Consider the following 16,912-nt stretch of genomic DNA (forward strand, 5'->3'; position numbering starts at 1 on the left):
GTTAAGCCTGCCATTCCCACATGGTAACTGCTCTGTGCGGCAGGAATGCTTCCTCAGTGCTCGGCTGTGCCCAGGGACTGCTTTTTAAGCAGCTGGGATTAATGGACAAATACCAGGGTGAAGACAATAAAGCTTCATCAACTGTGAGAAGATGGGAGATCCACCAAAATATGGTCTTGGCTTAATCTGAGCCCAGAGGGAGAAAGAGGCCAAGGTCTTCTACAGTCAGGTTCAGCCAAGACCCTCAGATCTGCCTCCTGCCAACCAGAGGTTGAACTGGAGAACCCCACTGAGCAAGACAAATCCCCCCTTAAAAGGGGAGCTTTTAAAAAGGCTCCAAGCAAGGGAGAAATTCCCACTGCCCTTCCCTGGGATTCGAGCTTGAAATCCACACACCCCCACCTCAAAACACTGGCTTTAGCTAGGCTTGTATTTGTCAGTATCCCTGAAGCTGCAGAGCCCTGTGGTTCTCCTCCTTACAAGTCAAGATGATCACACCTTGTGACTCTGTCACCTCCTTACTTCGTGTTTTTCCGGCAGGCCACAGGGTCTCTGCTCATAAAGACTGTCTCCGCAAGGACATAACCACTTCCATTATATTGGACCCTGTTCTTCTCAGAAACTAAACGCTGCTGGTCTCCAGTTACAATATATGGTGGGATTACAATTTCTAAATGCAAACTCAGTAAAACAAACTGAAAAACTCAGTGTACTATACATCCTGTTTCAGCGCAAGACCTCACACATGGACCAGAAAAAAAAAAAATATAAAAAACTTCCTCCTCCATGCAGTTTCTCATTGCCAGCACTCACTGTAAAAAAAAAAGAAAAAAAAAAAGAAAAAAAAAAAAAGAAAAGAAAAGCAGCTGGCCATGTTATTATCAAGGACCCAGCTCACAAGATTTACCAGGATGGCTGTCACCCGGTGACACGTGCAGTACTTCATCTTCCCCCAAGGCCCTGCCACCATGTGATGGCCCCCGCCAGGCCCTTGCAAGAGGTAAACAGGGGAAAGCTGGCTTGCCTTACAGCTGTGAGGGAGAGCCAACGGCAAAAGACAAAATACAGAACTGCTGCCTGAAACCTCTTGTGACGAGATGGAGACATCTCTCTGAAAAGAAACCGCCAGGGAAAACCAAACCCAAACGGTAAGAGATAAGCACCAAGTTATATAACTGTTTTGTGATCCAAGTGAAAACACATTCACATCCTGCCGGGGGATGGCTGATGGCGCTGACACAAAACAGGAGGAACATTAAAGAGGAAAACCAATTACCTCGCCCGCCTTTAGTTAAATGGAGCAAAAAATAGAAAGCTGCAGAGAGCACAGGCCTGTGCTGTGAGAGAGGCACCAAGAGCAAATGCTCACACCTGGAGAAACTTCTGCACGTGTGAGTAAGCAGCAAAGCCTCCCGGGTGAGTCTGGTTTTTTCCACTGCGCTGCGACCTCTTCAGCAGAACAGCATATGCTTGTCTGCAAAAATTTCAGTCAGTTTCTGATGTGAGGTTACTGGCCACCTACCATGTATGATTACAATTGCACATTTTATTCTGAAATGCCCTCAGCACCTCCCTGAAGACCGAGGGAGAATTTAGTCGTTACGTCACTCATTAAAAAGTCACCATTCCTCTTCTGCAGCTTCCAAAACACTTTAAAAAACCCCTCTACCAGCATCAAAAATAAGGTTCTTTTTTTAAACTTACGTTATCCTAAATTATTCCCAAGCCACAGCTCACCTCCCCTTGAAGTGGAAGCTGCGTTTGTTGCATCTGGAGCAGGGAACAGGATGCTCCCACTCCCACAAGCCAACCATGTGGAGGCTTCTCTAGTCATCTTACTGTATCAGCACACAAGGTCACAACGCTCTGACAAGGGGGACCAGCCCTGGCCACTGTCATGGGGACAAGCTGCTCCAGCCAAAGGGCTCAGCCCTACCTTGGCCTGAGGCTCACAATCCACAAGCAGCTCTTAGGGTGCAAGGAGACACTTCTGTCTCACGTGCCCTATGTCATCCCCATCCCAGGGACACCTGAGATGTGACATCAAGGGACGGAGGTGCTGCGGGAGGTGAAGAGAAGCTGCCAAATTAATGTATACTGTGATCAAGGTATAAAAGACGTACCCATCATTAACCAATTGACATGAGATAAATGCTCTCTGACCACCTGCAAAACGAGGGGATATTTTTCAAGTTTTAGATCCTTCTGCATGACAAGAGGGAGAGAGATTAAGTGATACATTGTTTAGAAGCAGAGTGCTTAGTTTGTATTTAACTAATAAATTAAGAAACAAAAAAATTATAACTAACATTACCAATTATTTCTTAGTATAGATGTATTGCATGTAAAAATTTTCAAAAATTGTAATGCATATGTAATAATTATACAAATATAAGCAATGCAAGAGCATCCAGTCTTTGGAGCATTTATGGAGGATGATCCCCAGTGTTCCCCAGCGCTGATAAAATAATGCCGCTTAACAGTACAACTGACCCTGCTGTTAAGTTTGTTTATCCGTCTCAGAGGGCCACCAGCCGGGTGAGGAGGCACGACCGAGCACCTTCCACGTGAACTCAGCGCAGCTCCGGGTTAAGCCCCGTCTGACACATCCCGGGTCGCTGCTTGACGCTCACCCCGGCGCCGGGGCTCACAGACGCGGACTCCTTCAGCCCTCACAACCCCGCCGTGGGCTGTACGGGCTCCGAGCCCCATCCCCACAGCTGCGCCCCGGGGTGCAGCGCCAGCACCGCCCCGCCATCCCCCCGCGTCGGCGGCGCGGCGGGGCGGAGCTGGGCCGGGCCTGGCCGCTACTAAAGGCGCTGGGGCGGCCGCGGTGCTCTCGGGTGGTGTGTGTGGCCATGGCGACCTACGTGCAGCTGAACACCGGCGCCAAGATGCCCATCCTGGGGCTGGGCACCTGGAAGGTAACGGCGCTGGCTGGCGGCGCGCTGCGGGCGGAGGGAGTGCGGCCGGGGGCGGCCCGGCCCCTGCGGGCGCAGCCGGGGTCGGAGCTCGGCCTGGTTCGGGGCTCGTCGCCACCGCCATCCTGGGCCCGGGCGCAGCGCTGCCGGCGGCACCGGCATGGCAGCCGGGCCGCTGCCGGGGTTCCCGGCTCGGGACGGCGGTGCTGCTGCGGCGTTTGGCACCGAGGTCCCTCCCTGCCCCCTGCGCGGCTGTAGGGCTGTGCCCCCAGGGGCGCGGGTCGCTGAGGCCCCTCCGCTGGGCTGAGCCCCCTCCCGGCTGGCAGCTGCGGGGTCTTCTCCTCTGAGAAGCGGTTTGGGGAAGCGAGGAGGCCTCGGCCCGGCTCTGGAGAACGGTCCTGGCGTTGGAGCTCTGCAAGGCGGTTGTGCTGAGCCCTGCGTGGCAGTGGGGTGGCAGAGGAACGGCTGGAGGCTGCCTTTAATTTTGGGAGCCTGCACTCGGGATGTATACTGACCCAGGGATGCTGCAGGGGAAAACTCTGGTGGTTTTTGATGCTGTTGGTGTTTTATGTTTTATTTTAATTGAAGGATTGCTTTGTGTGGGGGGACTTCCTTAATTCTCATAGAATCATTTCAGTTGGAAGAGACCCTCAGGATCATTGAGTTCAACCATAACCTAACTCTGGCACTAAACCATGTCCCTAAGAACCTCATCTAAACACCTTTTAAACACCTCCAGGGATGGTGACTCCACCACTTCCCTGGACAGCCTGTTCCAATGCCTGATAACCCTTTCTGTGGATAATTTTTTCTTAATATTCAATCTGAAGCTTCCCTGGCACAACTTGAGGCCATTTCCTTTTGTCCTATCAGTTGGGAGAAGAGACCAACACTCTCCCTGCTACCATCTCCTGTCAGGTAGTTGCAGACAGCGATCAGGTCTCCCCTCAGCCTCCTTTTCCCCAGGCTAAACAGCCCCAGTTCCTTCAGCTGCTCCTCATCGGACTGGTGCTCCAGATCCCTCACCAGCCTCGTTGCCCTTCTCTGTACCCTCTCTAGTACTTCAGTGTCCTTCTTGTGATGAGGGGAGGAAAAAGTTCTTCAATATATATATTGATTAAAGTTTCTTGGATGTTATTTTTTTCAGTCCACACCAGGGAAAGTAACAGCTGCAGTGATGGCTGCGGTTGATGCTGGGTACCGCCACTTTGATTGTGCCTATGTGTACCAAAATGAAAATGAAGTTGGGGATGGGATCCAGCAAAAAATCAAGGAGGGTGTTGTGAAACGAGAAGATCTCTTCATTGTCAGTAAGGTATGGATCTGGTGGTATAGAATCCCAGGAGACACCTGTTTTTTCATAGTAACCCCCCCCCAGTTCTTTGCTTTTCCTGCTCTGTGGTACAGCATGGAACAATTCGGAACATCATTTAGGCCACTTCTGAAACAAGCTTCCTACTTTGTCTCATCCTAGGTGGAGAATTATGCAGAGTATGTACCACTGACATGGGTGATGCTTTGGATTTTTCCTGGCATGAAGTTATGATGTCCTCTTTCATGCAGTGTCTGACCTTCTAGGAGCTGGTTTTTAAATGAAGTCTTAATTAGTGGAATTAGACTACATCTGCTGTTTTCCGTGACACCATTCAGTTGCATGTGCTACCACTGCACATGCTGCCCTCAGCATCATGGGCCAGCCTTCCTCACAGAGCAAGCCCTGTTGGAAGATCAGTAGGATGACCTAATTCCACATTGCCTTCCAAAGGGGACAGGCACTCTCCTGAATAGGGCAGTAGGGTTCCAGGAGTTTTAAACTACGAAGTCACAGTGTGCCTTGGCTTTTTGTCTAGCTGTGGTGCACGTTTCATGACAAGCCTCTGGTGAAGGGAGCCTGCCAGAAGACTCTTGCTGCCCTGAAGCTGGATTACCTGGATCTCTACCTCATCCACTGGCCTCTTGGTTTTAAGGTACAGTAACACCAATGCATTTGGCTTTGTCTATTGTGACTGGCAGCTTTGAAGAGCTATATGGCTCTAGAACCCAGTAATTGCCCCAGTTGACACAGATCATCATGTGTCTGTGTACCAGCCTCGCTCTGGTGCTCAGCTTTACTCTGGCCTTGTGATCCAGGCTACTGATCCCTACCTCTGTAGTTTCTGCTTACACAGCATCCTCTGCCCTTTGGTCATGGAAGAAGTAGACTTTGAACTAGAGGTGGGTTTCCCTGCTGCAAGCATCAGTTATGTTGCTGCTCTTTTGATTATTGCCTGTGTGTTGTCTTCTGCAAATCCAAAGTATGCTCAGCTGACAATAATGCACTTCCCTCTTTGTGAGAAGGAGGGCTGTGCTTCGCTGCCTGACAGAACCTCTTTCGTCTACATGTTACAGAATCACAGAACAAGAGAATGTTTGTCTTCCATTTCTGTCTTTTAATCACTGAGTCCTTTAATACAGTACAGATCGAACTGACCTTTGCTGTAGGGGCCTTAGTGTTCCACAGACCTTGGATTTCAAAAGGTGAAGCTTTTTAGTTCCTAACTCTTTTACTGACTGCATGCAAAGGAACGGATGTCTCGGTTTGAATATTTCAAAGCTTAGTCTTTCTGTTAGACTCTGATCAAAATCTTCTTCCTATGTGTTGCTTCTGAGAGCAACTTTTTCATAGCATCTGTATTTTTAAAATCAGTTTTGTATGGACAGAACTATCAAAGTGAAAATGTGTTATGATATAATAATGTATCAGTAGAAAACAACTGGTTTTGAATGAAGTTGGTACCTGGTATGTAGTGCTGACTGGGACACAGGCTGTTTTAACATTCACTATGCCAGCAACTTAAACAATGTGTCTCCCTATTAAAGACCTGTCAGCAGATCTGGTCCAATATAGACAGAACATGTTCCAAGTCTTTATTATACATTTTATTAAAACACTTCAATATTTTCCTGTAAGAATTGTGTATTTTTGTAATGCTGAAAGTAAACTTGTAAGCTGGCTATAATTCTACAAGTGGAGAGTTATGTTTTACAATATGTATTTTGATGAGCCAGAGGACATTGTCCAGCAGAAGTACCTGTCCTTATTGGGATGGCCGTGCACAAAAATGCCATAATCCCATGTGAAAGTGAAAGAAAAGACTGAAGAATGTGGATCATGAATATTAGTATTATCTAATACATATGTAGATAATAAGTATTAGTATGTCCTGCAGTAGGAGTTTGTAGTATCATGGTCTTCAGCTGGTGGTAGCCCAACTTCCCACCGAGGAGTGATTAAAGCATTTTCTTTCTCACCGACAGGCAGGAGAGGAGCTGTTTCCCACAGATGACAAAGGCATGTCAATACCCAGCAACACAGATATTCTACATACATGGGAGGTAAGTTCAGTCACAGTAGAAGAATGACGTCTTCTGTATCAGCAGTTTCTGTTTTCATTACCTTCAGTGGTATAAATTGTCTCATGTATGCTGAACTACTCAGAAGGACTCACTGGTACACTAGTGGATTGTTGAGTATCATTATTTTCTACTTCTAACTTGCTGTGAATTTCCACAATCTCAAATAATGAGTCTTTGAGCTCTGAAATGGGAGACATGGCACAAATATATTAGAGCTCTGGTCTTTTTCCTGAAACTTGACCTCCGAAAATCTAAATGTTTATTCTGTTTCTCATGAAGGGAATAAGCTGTTTTAGGAAGAATGTGTTCTTCAGGCCCTGTCATGTATATGAGATGCTGACTTTGTGCTTCTTTCTGTTAGGCCATGGAAGAGCTGATGGATGCTGGTCTGGTAAAAGCCATTGGTATCTCCAACTTTAACCATGACCAGATTGAAAGAATCTTGAACAAGCCGGGACTGAAATACAAGCCTGCAAATAACCAGGTAAGCTGCAAAGTGACAGCAGGCAAATGTTTCGGTGGTGTTTGTGTGGTGTGTGTTTGGTTTCTTTTCTTTTTTTTTTAAAGAATTACTAAGATCTTAATACGAAATAAGGTGGTTGAAAGAGAGAAAGGAGTAAACATAGCATGTTCTTTCAGTCCCACCCTTTAACTACTTCTGGATGTACAAGGTGCTGGTTTTTTATGGACTTTCTACTCTACTATTTGGAGATCTGGCAAGGAGCAGATCCAGAATCCCGTTTTTTGGGAGGGGAGGGGAAGGATGGGGGGAAATTAAGATGAGCTTTAAAGAACTTCCTTGAAGTAGAGTAAAACTTAGTGCATATGTGAGGACCTGACAGAGAACTGGATGACCCTTTCACAACTCTTTTGTGGAGGAGTCAGTTCCTGTTGCTGATGACTGAGAGAACTGAACAGGAACATGCTTTATGGACTGCTTACAGACTTGATGACGGTTGGGAGAAAGGTGAAAATGGAGTTGCAATATATAGACAGCACTTGAATAAAATCTTACGAAAATTCAGATGGCAGGAGATCTTGGGAGATAATCTGCTGTAATTCACAGCTCTGAGCAGTGTGAGCTGTGAAATCAAACTGGGTTGCCCAGGGCTTTATCCATCTTGAAAACTTGCAAGGATGGAGACTGCACAGCCTCTCTAGGCAGTGTGCTCCCCTGCCTGAACCCCTGCCTTGGGTGTATGGGGAAGGGAGGGAGTCTTTTTACATCCAGTCTCAACCTGTCTTGTTTCAGCCTTTGCCTGTTGTCTCATGTCCTCCCATGCACTATGAAAGAGCTTGGCTTGTCTTTGGATTACCTTTTAGGTATTGAATAGCTGCCACTAGGAGACCTGAAGCCTTCCCTTCTCCAAGCTGGACAAGCCTAATTCCCTCAGTCTTTCCCAATACAGCAGGTTCTCCAGCCATCCTGGTGGCCCTCTGCTGAATTCGTGACAGCTTGTCAATCTTTCTTCTACTGAGGGGGCTGGGAAGGGGGAAAACTGGACACAGTATTATAAAGGTGGTCTGGTGAGTGCTGAGTAGAGGCAGATGATCACTTCCCACAGTTTACTGGCTGTGGTGCTGCTGCCCGGGCTCACTGCTGGCTCATGTTCAGCTCAGCCTAAAATGGCCCCCGGGTTGTTTCTAGCAGAGTTGTTTTCCAGGTAGCCAGGCTCCAGCCTCTGTTACCGCCAGGGGCTTTTCTTTACCAGGTGCAGAGCTTTGTGTGCAGCTGCGTTGAATTTCATAAAGTTTTTGTTGGCCTGTTCTTCCTGCCTGAGTGGGTCCCTCTGAAGTTGCAACCCTGCCTGCCCTTGAGTGTATTGCGTGGTCCTCCCCCAGTTTGGCATCACCTGCAAATTTCACAAGATTGTAGCCTGGTGCAAGCTGTTGAAGAGGACAGGTTGCAGGGTAGACACCTGTGGGATCTATCTAAACTTGTCTGTGATTGCAATGGCTTTTGAAGGACTGCAGTCTCGGTTATTGATACCTGGTTACAAGAACTGGTTAATTATTGTGGCAGCTTGAGCATATGTACTGAAAAGGGATTTTTAACACCTTTCTTCAGAAAGCTAATGGGATTGTTCTCTGGAAGTTTATTCAAGGTAAAACTGAAACATTCTGACAAGTACAAACTTGATAATTCTCTAGTGGTCTAGATATTTCATTATCGGTCTCAATGTACTTTTAGGATACTCAAAAGAAGTTACCCTTGTCTCTTGCATAGAGGTCACTGACCTTGCATCTCTCACATTTGCAAATGTTCTCAAGCTCTGATTAATCAAGTTAAGCTCAGAGCAGTGGGTCTTTGGTCCCTGTCATTCAAAACTTACTGCTTCTGAAGAAATGCTTGCAAGCCTGAAAGCTTGTCTGTTATTAACGCTTAATAGTTGGCCTGATAGTGATAGTACTTCCTGCAAACACTTTCTCTGTGCAGATGTTTCATGTGTAATCCAGTAATCCCCTGTATTTGATGTCATTCCCATTTTTAACTTAAATGCAGTCAGTATGCACATTGACAAGGTAGTAATTACATTACAGTGATAAAAGTACTTAGTTCAGTAAGGAAACCTGACTCTTCAGTACTTTATCATTATCACACAGTGTGGATTGCACTGGTTTAAAGTACTTGTTCAAACATACATCATAGGCTTTTCACTCTGGTCCAAACATAAGACTAGGTAATGTAGCTCAGAAGTTTTTCAACTTGAGTGCCAGTGGATGACTTTCCCTTGCTTACATCACATAAATTCTACCTATTGAATAGTTGAGAAAATAACCGGATGATCTGTTACTCTTGAGTAGCTGTGTTTCTGGAGCTGCTGAAGCAAAATAACTCAATTTTTTGGACAGATCATACATATTTATGTGTTTTCTGTTGTCTAATATTCCAATATGCCCTAGAGGGAAACAGCCATGCAGACTTTTGATAACATCAAGCAGCTAGAACCACAAATAAAGTACTCAAGGCTGTAAAATGATCCCATGTTTTGCACTCTCTTGCTCCTTCCAGCTGCCAGTAGCACAAGTTTCCAACGGCTTCCCTCAGAATGCAGCAGCAGGCTGCAGAAAGCTCCAGTTATAGTGTGGTTAAAAAGGCTCTTCGTGTTGCCTGCTGAAAGAAAAGTAGTGCTCCCTGGTGTGAAACTATCCTGAAAGTCCCTCTATGCAAAGTATCAAATAATCATGTTCATTCACTGTTTCCTGACACATGAATAATTCCTGTTCCATACAGCAAATATGTGCATTATCTTGCCAGAATACAGATACACTGTTAAGGACTCTGTATTCTGTGATGTAGATATTCATGTAGAAGTCCATGGTAAGTACACATGCATATATAAAAAGTCTAACGAACAATAAGATGAAGGTCTAAAATCCGTCACAGCCATTCTCACTGTTTACAGACTAGAGAGATTCTGTGTGAGTATTGACACAAAGCAAATAAAAATGAATGAAACAATACTGGTATTGAAGTTCATATGATAGTTGTAAAAACTGGAGAGAGAACTGGAGAACTTTGTACTTTACTGGTCTTTTCTATCCTATTGTTTTGATTTTACAGTTCTGTTGGGTGTGTTTTATGGAACTGTCCCATTTAAGCAATTATGTAGCTGGTGATCCCATATGTTAGAGATTGTATGGACCAGCAAAGGTTTAAGGAGTGGTGGTGCAGCCCTTGGATCCTTCACTGCAAGAACTACTACCAATAGTAGAAAGGGGGTGGTTCCATCCAGAAAATAAAGGCTGCATAATACTGCACAGAGACTAAGTCAGAACTAAAATCAGCCTTTGATTTGATTTTAAACTCCACTGTTTTAAAATATTCCAGGTATAAGTAACTGTCAATCTTTGTACTCTTGTGTTGGCAGATTGAATGTCATCCATACCTTACTCAGGAGAAGCTGATCAAGTACTGTCAGTCCAAAGGGATTGCCGTGACGGCATACAGTCCCCTTGGCTCTCCTGACAGACCATGGTGAGATTGCTTTGCAAGGGAGCTGATGCAGATTATGCTTGCAACTAGTGCACCACTAATTATTCATCCAGATACAGATCTCTGCTAGGTTAGATCTATGGAGGTTTCTTGCCACTGACCTTCTTCCCTCTATGTAGGGCTAAGCCAGAGGATCCTTCCCTTCTGGATGATCCCATGATCAAAGAGATTGCAACCAAGCACAACAAAACCCCAGCACAGGTACGTAGGTGCTGGATGGTGGGTACCCCTTCCTGTAACACAGGACAGCTAATGATAAAGAACAGGCTGGCTCTTCATTCCTTGTCATTCATTCCTTCCTCTTCTGTGGTGTTAAGTAGCAACACAGGTTTGTTTACTATGTGACCTTCAGTGCATGCTTGTAAGGGCTCTCTGACTGTCAAAAAGGAACATTTTCTTGACCTGTCTTTGGATGCTGTCATGTTTCAATCTTCCCATCTCAAGTTCTGTTGCAGAGAAGTGAACCCTTCCGTGTAAAGTGTGCTAAAAGCCTAGGTGGGAAAGAAAGGAACTGAGTATCACTAAACTGAATGGGAAAGGAGACGTTCTATGTGGGGCTCCACCGCTTCTGTATTTGCACTTCAGAAAGTGCTGCTTAGAATTCCAGTACAACTTGAACTATAGCTCTGCAGAAATTGGTTAGTTCTGCTGAATTGTACAGTTGACGCAAACAACTTGCATCAGGCTCTGCTTGCCGCAGAACAAAAACTGTTCTTTCAGACTCGGTGATGTGCCTCTTGCAGGTTCTCATTCGGTTCCACATCCAGAGAAATGTGATTGTGATTCCTAAGTCTGTCACACCACAGCGCATTGTGGAGAACTTCAAGGTGAGTAATGATAAGTGACCTGGGTGTGTGGCATGTTCAGGGACAGCATGCCTTCCCCTTGCAGAGTGAGCAGTGATCCTTTCTCACCCTTGCCGAGTCCTTCTTGGGCAAAAAGACTTAAGAAAAATGAGAGAGGATCACCGCTACAGAGGCTGCCCAGGGAAACGTTTGGGTCGCCATCCCTGGAGGTGTTTAAAAGGTGTGTAGATGAGATTCCTAGGGACATGGTTTAGAGGTAGACTTAACAGTGCTGAGTTAATGGTTGGACTTGATGATCTTAAATGTCTTTTCCAACAAAAACAGCTCCATGATTCTATGACTGGGCTTTTTCTCTCTGTATGTTTACTTCCAGTCTGCTGAGGGCTGAACTTAAGGTTACAGTTGGAGAGCAGGAGTGAGTAAAGCTTTTGCAAACAGTATGCTGGTGATCTGAGCAGTCACCTTACGTGATGCTTCCTATTCTGTGTCATGTGGATGAATCAGCTGGCACAGCTTGTTTGGGGCCCAAGTGCACAATACAAGGCTTATGTAGAGCAAGGACCGTTAAGAAAATAGTCCTGGTGTCCTTAAACCATGTTGCTGCTCTTGATTCAGTCATCCTTGACTGAAACCAGTATTAGGGTTTTGGAGGACACTTAGTTATGTTAGGTGGAATATGAAAGTATTGTAGATGTTTCTCTGGAATACGACTCTCACAAATGGAGGGTGGAGGCATTTTGCAACACGGAGTGCTCTCCAAGCTGCTTAAAACAACCGGCACATGTAACTCCAACTTGAGTTTTGTTGGGTTTTGGGGGTTTTTGTGGTTTTTTTAATTCCTCCCTCTCCCCAACTCCAGCTAGTGTGGTCTCAGAAATACAGAGAGCCACCTTCTTCCTTTCCTTCCTTTATGAAGCAGTCATGTCTTCTAACAAGCACCCTTACCCTTTGGACTCGTTCTTTAATTTTGTGAATTTGCTTACAGTCTCTGATTTGTTCAAAGACCTGATTTCTAGCTGTTTTTCTTTTTAGGTATTTGACTTTGAATTGACTAAAGAGGAGATGGCAACTATTCTCAGCTTTAATAGAAACTGGAGAGCCTGTGCACTGACCATGTAAGTGACAGTGTTGTGACTTTTTTTCAAGCTGTTATCGGTATGTCATAGTTATGAAGTTATAGATACTAGGCTTGGTTGAAATTCAGGATATGCATACTCAATTTCCAAAGGGGTCATCCTCAGAACAACTTTTCATAGTAAGATTTTAAATGTTCATGTTATGAACCAAATCATGTTGAGCATAAAGTAGACTTCATGCTCATTTTCAGTTCAATCTCCAATAAACTTTTTTGTAGCTGGAATTGCAAAAGGAGGCTTTCTTATTTGTGAGAAATGAGCATGATACTGATTCATTCTTGATTAATTTTGCTTGTGGAGATTTTGTCTTTCTGCCATAACCCCTAGCTATACTACAAAAACTGACTGTATGTTCTTCAGGAGAGGTTGGGAAAGTGGGTAGATGTTCAAAAAATAATATAAAGTTTTGCAACTCGTAAGCCTGAAGCCAGATGTGAAATCTTTATGGGAAGGCTGCAAGAAAGGTTTTCCTGGCAGTAAACAGTGAAACATTCAATTAGATATCTACGAAGCTGTGGGGTTGTCATTTGCAGGGACAGGAGTTGGACTTGATGATCCTTGAGGGTCCCTTCCAACTCAGGACATTCTGTGATGCTAGGTTGCATTGCCTGAAATGCTCAGAGCCCAAACAATAGAAAGTACTCAGGAATCTTTCTGTTTACAAATGCAGCATGTCACCAGGGAAGACAAAAACAAATGGACTCTGCTTTTATACAGTTCATCTCCTCCCTCGATGGCTCTTTACAGTTAAAGCTGCATATAGTATTTTCCAGACATGAGATAATCTTTCCTCTTTGGCTTCCTTCAGGTGCAAAAATCACAAGGACTACCCTTTTGATGCAGAATACTGAAGAAAGTTTCCTGCTTTTCTCCAGACTTCTCGGATGTTTCTGCTGTTGCCTATGAGTTGTCTACATAGCTTCCTCACTGCATCAGAACCTCCTTATTTTTCTGTTTCATCCCCCAAAGATATGCAGTATATGTACTCAGTGACTTTGTGTTGTTTTCTTTTTTGGAAGAAGGGAATGCTAAAATGGTTCTGAAGAGCACTCTGTGTGGACTAGTAGATTGTCTTTGCCGAACGGTGTGTCTGGAACTGGTAAGCAGAAAATGTTGAAAGTTTGAACTAGCAGTGGCTCTTATTTTGGAATACTGTGAATTGGAGCTAGTGACTATTGTGTCTGGAGGACCAGGATATTGCAGATTTTACATAATTAATGTGAGGTCTGCATTTTTTTCTGAATACTTTTGGGTTTGGTTTTGTTTCTTTTTGTAACACTCTATGCTTTTTTCTGTAATTGGAAGTACAAGTTGATTCCTAAGTACAGCAGTTTCTACGTGGGTAGCTCTTTGAAAAATCTGTAGGTCCTGGTTTCTTGGTAATACAAAAGCTGGTTTTGCTTATAATAAAATGTCGTTTCATTACTGTGTTTAATGAGATGGTTATTTCAGCAATGCTGTAATGGTGGAGTAGCTGTATTATATCAGCTGTCTCTAGAGATTACACAAAAGCAGGGAAAATTACTGTCCTCCAATAAATCATCTGGTGTTGATGTTAACTTCTTACGTTTTTCCTGCCAGCTCTCTGCTGTTTTCATGCTAGTGCACATGTAGAACACGTAAGTGTGGTGAACCTGGGGCCATTGAGTCTATTTGAGCCTCTCTTTAAATAGAGCTGTTTTGATATGTCTGACAGCTAATATACTAATGTTTAAATTGGTCTTTATTTTACTGAAATGATAGTGTATTTTGGCTAGTAGAAAACTTACTCAATTGAAGACATTAAGCATGCTCAGAATCCTATGGAACTGTTTAGTAAGTAAACAGTAGAGAACTTGCTGTTTCCAAGTGGGCAGCATGTGATGCAGGAAAGACTGCTGTGCTTGTACAAGCAACGATTTGCAAATAAAGTTCTGGTATTTGTGTTCCCTATTTTTATGGGTTTCCAAGAACCTTCTGTGTCATGAGCTAGCAGATCAGAAACTTACTGCTCTGTTCTGGGAGGACAGAAGAGTAGGCTTATACCCAAGTCTTGACATGAAGTGTTTGTCCCTTGGGGTTTTTCTGGTTTTCACAATACTTGCAGGTAATGGTTTTAAAGTTATTGCCTTCTGAGAGCTGCTTAAGATTGCCTTTGGGCACTTGGAAACAACAGTGGCTAGTGTTGGGGTGATTTTTCTTGTGTATTCTTGTAAATTTTTTTCCAAAGTCTGAGTTGATCTAGAGTGTGAACTGATCTCTGAAGGAGGCTGTATAGACCTGGCAGGAAGCAGGTTCTTTCTAAACAGATGCAAGAAGGGAGACACCAGAACTGTTAATGTGTAACCACCCCTAAATGGTAAATGTAAGGTGGGATTCTGACTCTATAACTGCATAACACACCTTAAAGGGAACTCAGGTAGCTTAAAATTCACAGTGAATTTTCTGTTCTCAAACTGTTTGAGAAGTAGGTGGTTTGTTTCCTGGTATTGATAAAAAGGTACTAAGGAGTCATAAACTTAAAATTTTTCTTTCTGATAAATACTAACCATTATATTGAGAACAGATTTTGTTATCTTCAAATGCTGCTTTTAAATCTTTCCACTAGTGCTGAGGCCAGACTTTACGTGCAACACATTTTTGCTCAGAATAATTTACAATAGCCTGAACAGACAAGATTGAGTTAACTTGCAACACAAGGAGGTGGGAAGAGGGAATCAATGTCTGACTCCAAGCAATATTCTTCTCTAATGCTGATTCTTCTAACATGATTATAATCCCTTTCAAGTCTGAGCTTAAAAGCAAATAGAAAAAGCTTCAACTCTGCAAGTGTTTTTTGTATATCTATGATGTGATAAATTAAAGCCCAAAGGCATCTTTAAAAAAAGTAGAATGGCAAATGTTAGATTAGTCTGAGCCATGACAGAAAACTGTTTGGGTCAATGTTGACTTGCTTGGAAATAGCATTTTTGTGACAAGTGTGTTCTGGCAAGAAGTTACATTAAGGCTCAGGGTTTCCAAAATAGTACATCAGGTTCTGTTAGCTTCCTCTGTTTTCTTTTCACTGTAACTTTATGAAAGTTTGTGCCTGAAATTTTCCATTCTCGGAGTAGGAATTTTACTGGAGAAGACTTTGAGACAGACTGCTCCGCAGCAGAAGGAAGACTAGCTAGTGCTCCGGGTGGAGTGGTATTGTAACAGACGCTCTCTGTATTTTGCTGGATGACTTAGCGGGAAAGAATTTGGAAAGGGTTTTTTCTGGGACACAGTGCTGCACTTAACTGGCTTGGATACTTGGTGAAGTATCAGAGTGGGAATAGAGCAGGGGTGGCAAACTCATTTTCACCAGGGGCCACATCAGCCTCGTGGTGGCCTCCAACAGGCCAAATGTCATTTTAGGACTGTACAAATGTAACTACTCCTACATTTATGCATTTATATATTTATGTAACTACTCCTACTTTTATACAGTCCTAAAATTACACTCATGAAAATGAGGTTGACACGCCTGGAATAGAGGAAAAAAGAGACACGCCTGAGCTGAAGGGACGAAGATGCATAAGCTTTAACAGAAAGCAGGCTGTTGTCAGAAAGGATGAGGAGTGAGAAAGGAGCAATAGAAAACTGTCACCCACAGTGATTTTTTTTGATTGCTTTTTTAAGGCCAAATATAATTAAATAAGGCTGAGATTGACTCTTCCTCTATCTCCTAGACTGCAGCCAAGTCTCTGTTTAATCTAGGTTGATCCGGGGACTGTTACAGTAAAATAAATGGCTGTTTTGCCCCCATACTTGTGCCACACTCTCTGCCTACAAGGATAGAGGCTTCCTTTTATCTCCTAAAAGGTAAAGTGGAAAGATCAAAGAATTAGATATCCGGAGCCTAGCATTCCTGTTAAGTGAGCTCTTCCTGTTGTAACTGTTCACAGCCTTTGTTTTTGTATTATGATTTGACGGATCTCTGGATTTCTGATCAAAGAAATTCTTAAGGACAAATATAATCTTGTAGCTCTTCCAATGAAAAATGGTTGTGGTGTTGGTTTGTTTTGTGTTTTTGATTTAAGAACTTGCAGTTCAGCTCCACCTTGTTGGCCTCTCTAGACTTTCTCAGGACTCTGCAGCTGTTAACCTTGTTTGATACTGTAGCACACCCTAGGAGGAAGGAGTCCAGCCTACAGGAAAGATTAAGAGCAGGAGACAGAAAAAAAAACTTGTTCTTGGGACCAGAAAAATCAGTACTTGCACTCAAAATTTGTTTCACTTCCCGCTGCACACTCACTGCTTCAAATGATATGAGATTCCATGTTAAAAGAAAATGGTTCTGATGGAAGAGATCCATTTCTGTAGTAGCAAAGAATGACAGTGAACTGATTTATCAGTGAAAACAGGTAGAGAAAACTGGTGGTTATCTCATTAGAAAAGGCAAGATACCTTTGAGGTTTTTGGTTTTGTGTTTGTTTTTTTGGGGGGTTGTTTTTGGTTGGGGAGGTTAAAGGGGTAGAAGAGGAGAATTGAGAAGCAGCAGCTGGAATTGGCATCTTGCTGGTTGGAGGTGGGACACCACAAATAGTCTTACAGGCACAGTATGTTTCACATTGCAGTTGATGTTCCTTTGGGACAAAATGGTTTGAATTATGATATTGTAACATAAATGCACAAGCCTGCCTGGGTGGAATC

The 16,912-nt window shown here is 43.8% G+C and overlaps 1 protein-coding gene across 1 annotated transcript; it reads left to right on the forward strand.

Annotated features, from left to right (window-relative positions):
- Positions 1 to 2,784: 2,784 nt before the first annotated feature.
- Positions 2,785 to 13,686, forward strand: LOC135993557 (aldo-keto reductase family 1 member B1-like). Its single transcript, XM_065643501.1, has 10 exons — positions 2,785 to 2,924; positions 4,069 to 4,236; positions 4,772 to 4,888; positions 6,219 to 6,296; positions 6,679 to 6,801; positions 10,190 to 10,296; positions 10,434 to 10,515; positions 11,058 to 11,141; positions 12,153 to 12,235; positions 13,065 to 13,686. Exons 1-10 carry the CDS (start codon positions 2,859 to 2,861, stop codon positions 13,105 to 13,107), a joined length of 951 nt encoding a protein of 316 aa, XP_065499573.1. The 5' UTR covers positions 2,785 to 2,858; the 3' UTR covers positions 13,108 to 13,686.
- The last annotated feature ends 3,226 nt before the right edge of the window (positions 13,687 to 16,912 follow it).

The sequence above is a fragment of the Caloenas nicobarica genome, chromosome 1, assembly GCF_036013445.1.
Source record: "Caloenas nicobarica isolate bCalNic1 chromosome 1, bCalNic1.hap1, whole genome shotgun sequence".
NCBI lineage: Eukaryota > Metazoa > Chordata > Aves > Columbiformes > Columbidae > Caloenas > Caloenas nicobarica.